Raw genomic sequence first — 15,110 nt, forward strand, 5'->3', positions numbered from 1 at the left:
TACTTTACAAGATGAGGTTTGATCATCACTGAACCCAACTAATGATGGAATGTATTTCCTTGGTACAATACAAAGTTTTATTGAATGATCACCCAGAATGACACATAACTCCACAAAGGGGACTACAACAGGGAGATCTCTTATCTCCTTATTTATCTATTAAGTGTACAGAAGCATTGTTAGCAAATATTAAAAAGACGGAGAGAGAGAAACAACTGACGGGCATAAAGGTTGGACGTGCTTATCCTCCAATTTCTCATATGCACTTTGTAGACGATAATCTCTTCTTTTTCAAAGCACAAAGAGAGAAATGACAGACAATTCTCAGGATTCTAAAAAAATACTAACTGGTATCGGGTCAGCATATAAATGTTGAAAAATCTTCGATTCAATTCGGTCACAAGATTGAAGAACCCATCAGACAGAAACAACATGATATTTTAAGGATACAAAATTTAGGCAGAATGGGATCATATTCGGGAATGCCTGAGAATTTGGGAAGATAAAAAACACAAGTGTTTGGTTTTATTCAAGATTGTTTAAGTAATAGAGTAAATTGATGGACATATTAGATTTTCACTAAGGGGAAAAATGAAGTGATTAAAAAATCTGTGGTAACGGCTTTGCCAAACCATGTATAATGTCCTGTTTTCGCATACCAAAAATGGTAACAAAGAAGCTAACGAGTGCAGTGGCACAATTTTGGTGGAGTCAAGGTGGCAATACTAGAGGTATGCATTGGAAATCATGGGATAAACTGTGTAGTCCTAAGATGAAGGAGGTTTAGGGTTTAAAGACCTCACAGATTTTAATACAACTAAGCTTGGGAAGCAATTTTGGAGATTGATAGAGAAACCAAACACATTATTTTAGGCCTGCGATTTTAATTTTCCGAAACCAAACCGAACCGAACCGATTTTTTAGTTTTCGGTTAACCGTTTTTTTTGGAAAAAAATCCGAAGAAAACCGAATTTGAATTCGGTTCAATTCGGTTTGGTTTTCGGTTATTTTCGGTTTTTGATTTTATTCCAAAAAAACCGAAATCAAACATTTTCAATAAAAAAATCGGATCACTCGGTTAATTTCGGGTATTTTTGGTTAGTGTCGGGTATCGGTTACCTAAGATTGTTTCGGTTATGCCTCTGTTTTCACCTGGCAAATCAAATAATCATGCAGTCAACAACAGAAAAATAATCTCCAACATCAAAACCAACTTATAATCGATTCACCAAGTTAAAACATTCAAAAGAGATCACTCTCAAACATGAAAATCCAAAAAAAGACAACAATCTGAATATATATCTCTTTTGCAAAGATCAGACTTTGAAAGATACATAGATTCATGAGTTCAAAAGGATAAGTTGTCCAAAAGAGAGTGATAGGCTAAGTTGTTTTTGACTTCCTCGACATTCCAACCTACAAGTTTATGAAGTAAGAAAATCAGTAAAAACAGAGAGAAGAACAAACTACAAGAAACTATACAAATAAGAGAGCAACAGATTACCTCTAATGACTAGATTCACTCGGAATTTGCAAAGACTCTACATAATGTCAAAGGCAATTAGGAACTTACGACTGTGAACATATAAAATTTGAAGGAAAATAGTTAAATGATTACCTAATGACTCATGAAAATCGAATTCTTCAAACATCTGAACCAAGCTTGCAACCTTCTCAGCCTGGATGTTGTTTCGAAGCCACTGTTGTAGGCAGACAAGAGCTTCAATCATGTATGGAGTCAGACAACTACGAAACGGATCTAAAATTCTACCACTTGTACTGAATGCTGACTCTGAAGCAACAGAGGAGACTTGAACAGCTAGCACATCTTTTGCTAGTTCAGACAAGATTGGAAACTTACAAGAGTTCTTCCTCCACCAAGATAACACATCGTAGTCCAAGCCGAAGTTGTTTGAGCCTCGTGGTACTGGTTTTTCCATCAAGTAGATGTCGAGTTCACTGCTACCTTCTTCATTTGCTGCCTCTGAAACCATCTCTGAATACAAAGAATCTCTCCTCTCAAAGTCCTCGTCATCGTCATCAGAGATATCAAACATGGTTCCAACTTCACCTTCCCCATTATCAAAAACATTGCTGATACTATCACCTTGAGATGAAGAGCTAAGCTTGCTCACATACTCCTCATACAACGATTTCATCAGTGCCCTGATTGATGTTCTGAGATGACCACTCTCCAGACTATCCTTCCCATACAGCTTATCAAAACATATAGAAGCAAATTGCATCTTGTTCCTTGGATCGAACACACTTGCAATGATGACCAGTGGGTTTATATTGATTAGTCCATCCCAGTATTTCTCAAATTTGTTCCTCATCTCCTTTGCTTGAATCTGTATAATCCCATCTTTGCTATTGCTCAATGCAATCAAGTTCCTCTCGATAATCACAATCTCATTGTAACAAATTGTGGACGTGACTGTCTTCGATGCTGAGAACGCTAAACTGCAGCCAAAGAAGATTTTCAGAAACTTCACTAACCTCTGCACCTCTTCCCACCCTTCCGTAGTAGGAGGTCCAACTCGCTTATGTCCATTCTCCTCTACTTCTAGAAAATAATCATTATACAACACGTCTTCGGCTTTGAGCTTCTCAAAAGAAACCTTAAACTTCAAAGCGGCATACAACATGAGATATGTGGAGTTCCAGCGAGTTATGCAGTCCAAAGACAAGCTCCCTCTACTAACATTTCCTGTCAGCACCCTTAACTGAAACGACTACAATCTTGTACCCGATGATCTAACATACTTCACAGCATTTCTAATAGCCATTACACTATCTTTGACCTCATATAAACCATCCCTAACTATCAAGTTGAGAATATGGGCACAGCAACGCATATGCAACAATGCACCATCCTTAACCAATGCATTTGGTCCTATCTCCCTACAATTTTCTGCAAACAGCCGTAGGGCCTTGTCATTCGCCTTAGCATTGTCTACTGTAACCGTAAAGATCTTCTCTATTCCCCAATCAGAGAGACATAGACTCAAATTCTCTTCTGCATATTCCAGTTTCGATCAATCCAATGAGCTGTGACGACCATGTAGCTGTAGGATGTTGTAGGAGCAACCCAAATGCCAGTGGTAAGAGACACTCTCTGCTTCTCAGAACTAAACAACTGCTTTAAGCTAGCTTTCTCCCTTAGAAACATTCCAAATATGTCTTCTGTTGCTGTTCTCCTGCAGTGAACTGTGTACATAGGCAAGATGTTGTGACAGAACCGCTTAAACCCTTCAGATTCGAAAAAAGAAAATGGCTCTTCATTCAGCACTATCATCTCATTCACTGATCTCCTAAACAAAGCAGCATCATACTTAATAGCTGTCAATACGCCACTACTATCTCCACCTAGCACCTGCTGTTTTCCAGATTCTTTGTAGAGCTGGTACATCTTACATCGAGCAATGTGATTCTTCATCGCACTCGTCCCACTCTTCTCCGAGTCACATCCAATCCCTTGGGTACAATAATGGCAGTTGCTGATGCTCGGATCATCTTCTCTTTGAATGAAATGTTGCCAAACTTCTGCTCTGTGAGCTTGCTTTTTCTTTGCAACAGGATGCATATCAGTGCTTGATCTCTCAGAAGCAGATCTTTTATTTCCCCCACCTTGATCTATATCTGCTTCAACTTCTTCTGCGAGGAAGTCACCATTATCTTCACAAGCTAACATCTACAAATACAATCAGAAAATAAACACTTAATATCAGACAAATATATATACAATACGAACCAAACATAACAGACAAAACAAACAAAATGAACACAAAACCATACGCTATTTCAGACAACCTATTCGCTAAACTCAGTTCAAAATCATTCGAAATCGTTCCTAACCAAAGCTGATCAATTTATAAACTATAACTGACTCACTAAGCGACACACACAAACCCTAACAATTAAAATCCCAATTCGATTATCACACAAAGTCACAAACCCTAAAACAACTTAGAAAGAAGAGAAGACAGATACAAAAACTAACCTTCTACCTTTTGCTCCAAATGATGTAAGGAAGAAGAGAAGTTGGTCTGGTCTGAGAATCAGACAAGGATTGATCGGAGATCGTGCTTGAGAAAGAGAGATTAAGAGAGGCGATTAGGGTAAACGGTTTACGACTTTAGGTTTGTCGGTACTTAGGTTAAGGATGACTTAGGTTAGGTATATATAGTTAGCTTAAAATTTCGGTTATTCGTTCGGTTATCACGAACCGAACCTAACCGAGAGGAAAACCAATATATTTGAAAACCTGTACCGATCGATTTCTCTCTTATTTCCGAAACATAACCGATATCCGATGTTTTCGGTTCGGTTCGGATCGGACCGATAGGTTCGGTTCGGAATCCCAGGCCTACATTATTCTCTCGTGTGTTCAAAGAACGGTATTTCAGGAATACATCACCTCTGGAACCAATTAGATTGTACTCATCGTCCTACGGCTGGCGTAGTATTGTCTTTGTTAGATCTCTGGTTAGCAAATGATTAATCAAAAGTGTGGGATCATGATCATCTATCTCAGTATGAAATGATCATTGGTTCCTATCCACTCACCCGAGACCAACAAATAAAAATCATCACAATCTCTACCCAGACCTTATAGTGGATTCTCTCATCAATGTAACATCGAGAATATGAAATTTACAGGTTATTCGGACTCTGGTGGATCCGCAAGATTCGAAAATATATGAAAGTATATCTTTAAGTCAAATTCATACATCAGATCGAGATGGATGAATTTTATAAAACATTGGAGATACACAGTTAAATCTGGATATCAAGTAGAACGAGTGTACCCGGATAGAGAAAGAACTTGATATGATCCTGACCAGCATCAAAGTCCAAGGCATGAAAGCGAGGTATGAACCGACTAAGCCATTGATCATGGTTTGATTTAATGGACATTTTCAAGACCTAATTGGATTGATCTATGAAGTTTTGGATAGAGAGAAGCTACTAGATTTGGGGCAGAACGTGGAGGCCTTTAAATGAGGTTTGGTCTTATGATTAGGCCAGGAAGAAGACCCAAGAAGTTAGACATCAAAGCCAGCCCAATTTTATGAAGTTACAAGTCCATTAAGAGCCCAAAACAAGAGGTTTCTTTGCTTGCTAAGAAGATGGACGAAAATCAGATAATGGATTGCACGAAAGCTTCTCTCTCTTGCATGCAAAGAAGCATTTAAAGTTTTTTTTATGTTTTCTAAGTATTTCTACCCTTCCACATGTTGTTCATGCAAGTGTTTTTATTTTTCCTAGTATTGTTTCTAGATTTCCCTATGATGGTCATGCATAGCTTGTTGTTTTCTATTTAAACTCTTGTATGTTTCATTTCAAATCATTCAACCTTTTTAATAAAAATCATCTTCTTTAAATTTGTTGAATCATTTTTGATTGTTGGTATGTGATTTCCTTCAATCTAACTTGGTTTAATCTAGTGTGTCATATCTAGAGGTGACCATTATACGGTAGTATCAAGAGACTTTCCGCACCTCTTGTGTCACCTTTCAATCACATCCCTTGATCGTTTGTTGCTTTCTAGCTCACTCTGTGCAAGGCTTATCCATTACCAATTTTAGAGTGTCGATCTTTGGGAGGATCTCACCAAGTGGTATTAGAATAGATCTCCATCAATAGGTTTTGTTTTTTTGATTATGCAATTTTAAACTTTTCATAATTCTTTGATCAGATCTATTCTAGAGTTAAGATCTTGTTGGATTTGTGTTTATTAAGATCAGATCTACCTAGAACAAGTGTTAAAATTGCTAAATAACTAAACTTGATTCACAAGATTGCAGAGAAAAGAATTAGGGTTATTATTGAAAATTGGAAGTCTGATTATTCCAGATTCAATTCCATTACTTTCTGTTATATTATGTTTCTGTGATCTCTTTTACTGGTTTTGTGTTTGGAAAATCAACATGAACCATGGGAGAAGAAAAAAATCGGAACAATAGAATGGATCAACTGTTACTCGATGCTTTGACTGCAGGTATGACTACTTTGATGAATACTTTGATGGATCAGAAACTAGAGAACTTCAGAGCTGAGGGTGTGCGCCCAGATCGTGAGAGACCCATGAGGTCTTCAGACCAATCTGCTTCAGAAAGTTACTATAGCCATTCAAACCCATCCAGTGGCTCTAGAAGAAGAAGGCGAGACAGAGGAGATAGGCCACAAACCAATGATCCTATGGGTGGTTTGAAACTGAAGATTCTTGAGTGTACAGGCACTGCTGATCCAGAAGAGTATCTAGAATGGGAAAAGAAGATTGAAATTGTGTTCAATTGCAGAGACTACACTCAAAAGTACAAACTGAAGCTTGCTCCTACTAAGTTCAAAGAGTGTGCTCTGAGTTGATGGGATAACCTCATTACGACAAGAAGAATAACCTCATTACGGCAAGAAGAAGGGCAGGAGATTTCCCTATTGAAACCCGGAACCAAATGAAGGTGATCATGAGGAAGATATTTGTACCAAGCCACTATCACAGAGAACTGCACTTCAAGATCATAACACTGTCTCAAGGGAATAGATCAGTTGAAGAGTACTACAAAGGAATCCAAACCAGTTTACTGTTACATTTGCAACAAATTGTTCTCGGTTGGCGAAGATGGATTCTGAACCAGAAGAATGACCACTCTTTGCAAGTTATTTGGAAGATATAAAGATCTTGATGAAAAGTTTTAACAGCTTATACCTCGCTCGTTTATATACCACGGACGCATAATTCAAGGACGGACAGTTTTGCATGCAGTGCAAGAAAATAAATGTCGTTTATTATCCCTATGGATGTTGAGCTACCAATTTAGTTAGCAAAGTCTATATGAATCTATTTAAGTTGGTGACAAAAAAAAACTAAGTTAAACTCATAAAAATCAATTTGTTAAATAACATAATGAACTGATAAAGTTACATCAATTTTAATTCATTTTACTATCAAAACAATTATTTTATTAGTGTTTTTTGTTTTTTATTTGTTGATGTTCACTTACAAATAATTTTGATTATATATAAAATATGATATATAAAAATTGTAACTATATTTATTTTATTTTCTCATTAATATGATATATATATATATTAATTTCATGGTGATATATGAGTTATTAATTATTATTATGTTAAAATAGATTTTTCAAAATTAATATTTATATAAAAATTACATTAATGGTGTCATATGAGCTAATAGTCATTACTATATTTAAGAAATCTTGCCAAAAATAAAAAGATTTATAAGAAAAACTATACATGTCATAGGTAGGTTAATAATCATATGCAAATTAGTTTACAAATAATGTCTAGGGAACTTGGGGATATAATAAACTCACTAGGTTAAGATCCGCGCCTTGCGCGGGATCAACATTATATATATAAATTATTTTATGTATTAAATATTTTTACATATTATGAAATAATAAATATATATTAAATAATTAAAAATCAGTAATTATTAAATATATAATTAAATTGATGCGAACATATAAATCAATTTTATTAATCCAAAAAATATTTTTTTATATTTGATAGGATATGTTATTAAATTTAAATGATACTAACATAGATAATATATTTTAATATATTTTTAATATTAATGTCTATTAAATGATGATTTTACTCATATATTTTTTTGATCATTTGTATCTTTTATAGAAAAAAATTTAAATTACTGATAACAAAATTTTCATTGTGGGATTAATAGTTTTAGAAATTTATAATTTAAAAAAAAATAAGTTGTCAATGATCGTTCAAAACTTTTATCAAAAAACTGTTCAAAGTAAATTTTGAAACTAAAATATTATATTTTATATGGTTTATAGTTTAATTTAAAATGATATATATATATTAATCTTAATAATTGATTAAGTTAGACTTTTTACTTATATAATTTTTGTAATCATTTGTATTTTGTCATAACAAAAGTTTTAAACCATAGATCATAAAATTTGAATGTGAGACTTTTAACAGTTTTAGTAATTTATAGTCATTTGTAAAAATTCAAAATATAACATATAACATATACATAAAAATCTAAATTTTTATTATATGGTTATTGTGGTTGTTTAATTTATTTAATAGTTTAAAATTAAACAAATATGATAGAAGATACACTATTTTTTATCAAATCTTTATTATTCAAAATCATTAATTGTCATATATATACTTTAACCACATTAGGTAATTCCATAAATTTTATTTAAGGAAATAATAAAGTACATTAATGATGAATTTATTGTTAGTTTAATAAAAATCTTATTATATAATTAGATGGACCAACATATTTCTCTAATGATTCTAAGAATCATTCTAGTGATGACACGTGGCTACAAAAAAAAGTTGTAATGCTTCTCAGATAATATATAGGGGATTGGTCTTACCTTACTTGTTTTCCACTTAAAACATCAAAATATAAATGCACTCCGTCCGCAGACTAATTGTTTTGGCCTAAAAATTGTCAATAAATCACTTAATTAAAAAATCAAGTGAATTTTTAGAAGAAAAATATATAAATACTACCAACCTAACAAATCCCAAAAATCTTTAAAGGCTGCTGAACTTTTGCCATGATCCATGTTTTTAGTCTTTGTTCTTCAATATTTTTTATTTTTAATATTTACTAATTTAGTTTAGTTATTTCTGTTGGGAAAGCCGCGGGAAAGAGAAAAGGTGTGTATGAAAAAAAGGAGATTGTTGCTGTTTTCACAAGGACGACGCGTTCTTCCTCTCTCCTCCTCTATATTACAATCTCATTTCCTTTTCCCCAGATCATCATCATCATCATCATCATCATCATCATCATCATTACCTGTCTCTGGTCGTACTAGAACCGAGATCATCTGTTCTAATATCGATAATGGAAACGGTAAGAACAATATACATCTTCACATCTTGATACAATTTTTGTCCTTAATTTTATCTTGAAAAAGTCTCAAACTTTGGCTTATCAAGAGAGGCTATTCTCATTTTATTTTGGCGGTGTGCAGGGAAATAGAGGAAGACAACTGCCAAAGTTTGGGGAATGGGACGCGAGTAGTCCAGGCGTTGTCCAAGGATTCACCGTCATTTTCAACAACGCTCGTGACGACAAGAAGACCAAGAAAACAGCTGTTGCAGGACCTGAGAGTCTGGTTACACCTCCGATAAACAATGAGTCTCATCAGAAAAACAACAACCATCATAACCATCAGAACAAAAACCATCATAATAAACGTAATTCCCATATCCCACGAGAAAAGGTACGTTATTTTTTTCTTCCTCATACGTACCTCACAAAACCCAATCTTCACTACTCACGTGATATAAGGTTCTTATATGTTTGCAGAAGAAATGGCTTTGCTTCCGGTAAAATATGGTTCGGGCTCTTTTTTGAAGAAAACACTGATAAGGAAGCAGAACCGGTGACCGGAGTAGTTTTCAATCTTTGTTCATTATAAGATGTTGTTGCAAACTTCTTTCTTCTTCGTTGAGTTTCTCTATTCAACTTTGCTTTGGCTACATTTGTGTACATAAATTAATATACGTTGTTCTTGTTGCTTCTTGGTTTTATTATATAAAAGATTTGAGACAATGCCCTTTGTAAGCATGTCATACTGCATAAAATACATGATTACTTAAGACTTACGGGCTTCAAAAACCATTGCCAAGAGACGAAACATTCACTATCCTTGTTCAAAACTTAAACTTATTGCAGTTTCAGCCGCTGCCATTTGGAACAGAACACCCGTCACATCCAATATGAACTTTTTTAGAGCAAAATCCAGTAAAAAGGTTAAGACGAGTAAACAACCAATGAAAGAACAGATGCAGGCTCCATTTGTCTATAGCTTGCCACATAGATATTGTTTGGAGAGTATAATCTACCTAAACATTTTTGTAACGAAAACTCAAACCCACTATAGAGACAAAAGGTATCAGTTATGTTAGCTTCCGAAGCTTGGTGTCGGTTCCAACCATCACATTCATTACCATTTGCACCGACCCGAGGAGCTACAACATGGGAACCGTCATGACTCTCCACCATTATTACCATGAAAAGATGGAGAGTCAGGTCCCTCCAATAGTTGTGGGATCAGGTTGGGTGATTAAATTTGCAAGTCAGCTCCAAATTTTCAGGAGCCAAGGCGCATCTTGGTTTTAAATGGCGCATGGCGTGGTGAGGCAATGGGTGACTCGATCGCCTCTCACCTGGCGCCTGCGACACAAAACTAGCGCTCTGTGTATGAAAGCAATAAAACGGTAATGCATATACATAGTAACATAGGCATAGATACAATAGAAGTTAAAAGCAAAACATAAAAAAAGAGTAATCACCAATGTAGAAAAGAGGAGAAGAAACACCAGAAACCAAAGCCTTGAATTCACGTGAATAATGAGGAGAAGAATAGCGGAAAACCCCTAACTTTAAACTTAGGGTATGTGTTCTCTTTGATTGTAATTGTTCTCTTTGATTGTAATTCGGTTTAATATTCTTATTTTGACAAACCAATTCGGTTTGAATCAAAATCAGTAAGAGCATGATTATCCTAAATTCCCTTTTAGGGTCTCTTGCGATTTTTTTAATAGTATTAAGTAATAAATGTGAGGTTAAGAAACCTAATCAAGAGACCCCACAATTTAGTGCCTCCATTGTAAGTTTTTTATTTTGGGGTTCTTAAAAAACAAAAAATTTAAAAGATAATTTTTTTTTATTAAATAAAACATAGATTTAAATATATAATGATAAGACAAAGATTAGTAAAAATACAATAAAAATAGAAAGATGCATCCGAGATCAGTTGATGTCTTCATCACGTCCAAATTTTCGCCATATATGTTCAACTAGATCAGTTTTGAGTTGTTGATGCATTTGTCTATCACGAATTCTAGTTCGAACACCCATCATATTGACGATATTTGTAGGCATATCTGTAGAATACGTGAGATCGACATGTGAACTTCCGGTGTCTTCTCCTTCTTGGAACTCTGAAACATCAAATTGAGTGTAGCCATCTCGTTCGTCTTCTACTATCATATTGTGGAGTATGATACATGCTCTCAAGTCTTCCCAATTTTGATTTTATCCCAAAAAAGTGCCGGATTTTTAACTATGGCAAAGCGAGCTTGCAAAACTCCAAAAGCGGGCTCGACATCTTTGCAGACAGCTTCTTGCCGTTGAGCAAATAAAACTGCTTTCGGTCCTTGTGGTATTGGAATAGATTGGATAAAAGTTGCCCATTTCGGATAAATACCATCGGTGAGATAGTAAGCCATATGATACTCTCTTCCATTGACGAAATAAGTGACTTGCGGAGCTTGACCGTTTATTATGTCATCAAAATCAGGTGAGCGATCAAGAACATTAATATCATTTAAGGTACCTGGAGGTCCAAAAAACGCATGCCATATCCAGAGATCGTACGATGCAACCGCCTCTAAAACGATTGTTGGGTTACCCGAACCACGAGAATATTGCCCTTTTCAAGCGGTGGGACAATTCTTCCACTTCCAATGCATACAATCGATGCTTCCTATCATCCCGGGAAATCCACGATACTCTCCAATATCAAATAGACGTTGAAGGTCAGCCGGTGTTGGTCTTCTTAGATACTCATCGCCGAATAAATTTATTATTCCTTCCAAAAATTTTCGACACATAACCGAGTTGTAGTTTCACCGAGCCAGAGGTATTCGTCGACCGTATCAGCTGCAATACCATACGCCAAGACACGAATGGCTGCAGTACACTTTTGGAGGGGAGAGAGACTCATCCTTCTGAGACCATCTTCGTTCGAGAGTCGATCAACAATGTGCATGAACAATGGCTTGTTCATTCTAAAATGTCGTCGGAAGAAATTTTCAGGATACGTTGGAGTTTCACTGAAATAATCATTCCATAAATGAATATGCCCTTCTTCACGATTTCTTTCGATATAAGCTCGTTTTTTCTTTGTTTCCTTGCTTCTTCTTGATTACCAACGGTTAAATTCTCTAAAGTTTGATCAACATATCGATCAAAATATTGATCAAATGTATCATCAAGTGATTCTTCAAAAGGGTTTTGAGAAGAAGATGTCATATTTGTAATCCAAAAGAGAAATTAAGCTTGAATAAAGATAATGAGAAATAAAAAGAAGAGAAGCTGATATTGTTTTTGAAGATGATTAATAATCTTGGTTTTATAAGAAGAAGAAGAGAAGATGATATTGTTTTTGATTCTTTTGTTTGGTGAGAATGAGAGGAGATGACTCGTTCTCGGTGAGAAGGAGAGAAGATGATATTGTTTTGATTGTTATGTTTGGTGAGAATGAGAGAATGCAAACTATATATAAAATTTGGTTCACAAGACAAAATTTTTTTTACAAATCCGTGACACAACACAAGATAAAGAGTTATACAATCCGTGACACAACAAAACACAACAAAGCTTCCACTAGACAAGTGATACACAACGTCACACTCGTCTTGGCTCGTGACTGATACACAAGACAACAAAAGTTTCACACTCTGTGAACTGACACAACACAAGAATACAACGTCACACTCTTCTTGGCCCGTGACTTTGTCTACTCCGTGAATCTACAATGCCACACTCGTCTTGACCTGAAAACAACACAAGAGATAACATGAGACAGCGAAAATAACACAATGCAATAACATTTATATCCGATCTTAGCTAACAAGAAAATTAACGCAGTGCCATAACATTTATATCCGATCTTAGCTAACAAGAACAACAGACTTTAACTACACAGCTTCATCTTCAGAACAAGAACAACAAATCTAAGCAGTTCAAGACACACCTAAACAGAACAAGACATACTTAAACTAAATAGACATCAGCTCATCAACGAGCTTCTTCTTCAGAGCTTCTTCATAATCTGCTAAGGGTCCTTGTTTTCCAATGAGACTGTCAAGGAGCTTAATCTTCGACAGCCTCTCCTTCATATCCAAGTCTTGCTTTTTAATGCTCCACACAGTCTTAAAATCAGACAGCTCCACGGGCTTTTTACCACGGCCTTTTGCAGCCTTAACACCCGGAGGGCGAGTGGTGCCTTCATCATCTAGAGCACTGTCAGTTTCATTTCCTTTAGAGCTTGCAGACTGTGAACCTTCCTCACACTTCCTCTTTTTGGAGCTTCCATCATGTCTAGCTGTAGAGAGATCACACCACTTCTGATCATTTCTAAGCTCCTTCCAAGCATGTTCAAGGGTGAACTTCTTTTTGTGGTTATTGAAGAAGATTTCGTGGGCAAGTTTGAGACCATCATTCTCATTTTGCCCACTACTCTTCTCTCCTGTTGCTGCCTCATAAGCACCACAAAACTTACACAATAAGTCATTCATCTTGTGCCACCTTTGCTTACAGTGAGTAGCCTCTCTTTTTTCACACCCGGCTAGCTTCGGACTAGCATTGAAGTACCTTGCAATTCTTTTCCAGAAGGCAACATACTTTTGCTCATCATCTAACAGATCAAACATCTAACACAAGAAGCCATCATCTGTTAAATCAAAGACATAGACATAAACAAAAACAAGAGACTTCTTCTGTTGAATCCAAGATAGAGACATAAACAAAGACAAGATACGCATGCAACACAACAAACGAATCTAAATAACAAAGAAGGATTCAGACTTTAAAGGACAAATACATAGCCTTACCTTTGGATTTGATTTCGTCGAGGTGAGCCATCGAGGAGAGCCGTCGAGGAGAGCCAGAGAGACGCGGAGGCGTCGACGAGATCGAGAGAGACGAGGAGTCGTCGAGGAGATTGAGAGAGAGACGCGGAGGCGTCGACGCGATCGAGAGAGACGAGGAGTCGTCGAGGAGATCGAGAGATAGATGGAGGCGTCGATGAGAGCGACAGAAACGACGATTCAACCGCTAGAAACGCCGTCTGATTCCGTCGACGACTCCTCATCGGTTGATTCCGTCGCGGAGAGGTCATCGCCGAGGAGATATCACCAGATGCCTTCAGAGTCGTCGAGGAGACACGAGAGAAAGAGAGAGGAAGCTTCGGTGGAGAGCGAGAGAGAGGGTTGATATTATGTGTGCCTTCATTAAGCTAAGTATCCTGTTTAATTAGGCAATTTTTATTGTTTTTTAATTCTAAAAAAGCAAGATAGCGGCTCAAGAGCTCGCGATAACAATGCTCTAAGGTGTCGCTTTATGCAAAATGCCACTTAGTATGAGAGCCTAGGAAGTGTTTGCTTTGTGTATGTCGTCACGCCTTGAGGTGCTGAGATGGGGACATCGCTACGCTTCGCCTTAATGTAAGCGAGCGCTTTTTTAAACCAAGATGTGCATGTAGTAAAGACATTAGAAACAGTAAACCAAATATAATCTTGCCTATGGGTTTTTAGATTTCGAACTTTAAAGACACAAGGGTATATGTGTCAAACTATTATCTCATGAAAAATTAAGTCTAAGCCTCTAACCGGTGACAATTAAAATACGAATAGGAACAAGTAGGAAATGAATGAATATGAACAAAATAAAATGAATAAAAATGAATATTTATTCCTTTTGTTGCATATCAATTTTGATAAGAAATGTTTTTCTTTTATAGTTTCTTCAAATTCAAGGAATGACAAGGAATCAAACGCAGCGAAAAATCACCATAAATGGTGTAATTTTTAAGGAATGAGTAGGAATTGACTATTCAACTTAATTTCCTATGTCACCATTTGGACCCTATAATTTTTAATACGAAAATATGTAAAATGAGGTTGTAGTTCATAAACATCTGATAGTATATGATAGTTCTTGTGAGTAAATACTTTGTTGATCTAAAAATGGTTGACACATGTAAATATTCCTTAATTTTCTAATGTAAATTTAAGTTTGAAAATAACTGTTCCAAGAAGTATTATTCAACCTAAAAAAAAAAGAAGTATTATTCAACCTAATGTATTTACTAAAGACATTATCAACATGGTAGGTCGTGAAGTCTTTGATTATGATTGGTAACTTGAGAAATTGTGGAATTGCATTGCAGTCAGTCATTCAAATTCAACCATCCAAAATGTGCCATGCCGACCATTACTAATTTTAAATATTAAGAGGGTGTTTCAATTTAGAAATTTAAAATAATTAGAAGCAATTAAATTTAATGAATTTT

General features: G+C 35.7%; 3 protein-coding genes across 3 annotated transcripts; 1 reads left to right on the plus strand and 2 right to left on the minus strand.

Annotated features, from left to right (window-relative positions):
• Positions 1–1,348: 1,348 nt before the first annotated feature.
• LOC106373549 (zinc finger BED domain-containing protein RICESLEEPER 2-like) lies at positions 1,349–2,648 on the minus strand. Its single transcript, XM_013813708.1, has 2 exons — positions 1,619–2,648; positions 1,349–1,416 (listed from the first exon to the last, which is right to left on the minus strand). The coding sequence occupies exons 1-2, from the start codon at positions 2,646–2,648 to the stop codon at positions 1,349–1,351; spliced, it is 1,098 nt and encodes a 365-aa protein (XP_013669162.1).
• Positions 2,649–8,646: 5,998 nt separating this feature from the next.
• On the plus strand, positions 8,647–9,727 carry LOC106373550 (protein NOI4-like). Its single transcript, XM_013813709.3, has 3 exons — positions 8,647–8,875; positions 8,997–9,248; positions 9,335–9,727. Exons 1-3 carry the CDS (start codon positions 8,867–8,869, stop codon positions 9,356–9,358), a joined length of 285 nt encoding a protein of 94 aa, XP_013669163.1. The 5' UTR covers positions 8,647–8,866; the 3' UTR covers positions 9,359–9,727.
• Positions 9,728–12,816: 3,089 nt separating this feature from the next.
• LOC106373551 (glutathione S-transferase T3-like) lies at positions 12,817–13,681 on the minus strand. Its single transcript, XM_013813710.1, has 3 exons — positions 13,651–13,681; positions 13,532–13,599; positions 12,817–13,470 (listed from the first exon to the last, which is right to left on the minus strand). The coding sequence occupies exons 1-3, from the start codon at positions 13,679–13,681 to the stop codon at positions 12,817–12,819; spliced, it is 753 nt and encodes a 250-aa protein (XP_013669164.1).
• Positions 13,682–15,110: the final 1,429 nt, after the last annotated feature.

The sequence above is a fragment of the Brassica napus genome, chromosome C1, assembly GCF_020379485.1.
Source record: "Brassica napus cultivar Da-Ae chromosome C1, Da-Ae, whole genome shotgun sequence".
NCBI lineage: Eukaryota > Viridiplantae > Streptophyta > Magnoliopsida > Brassicales > Brassicaceae > Brassica > Brassica napus.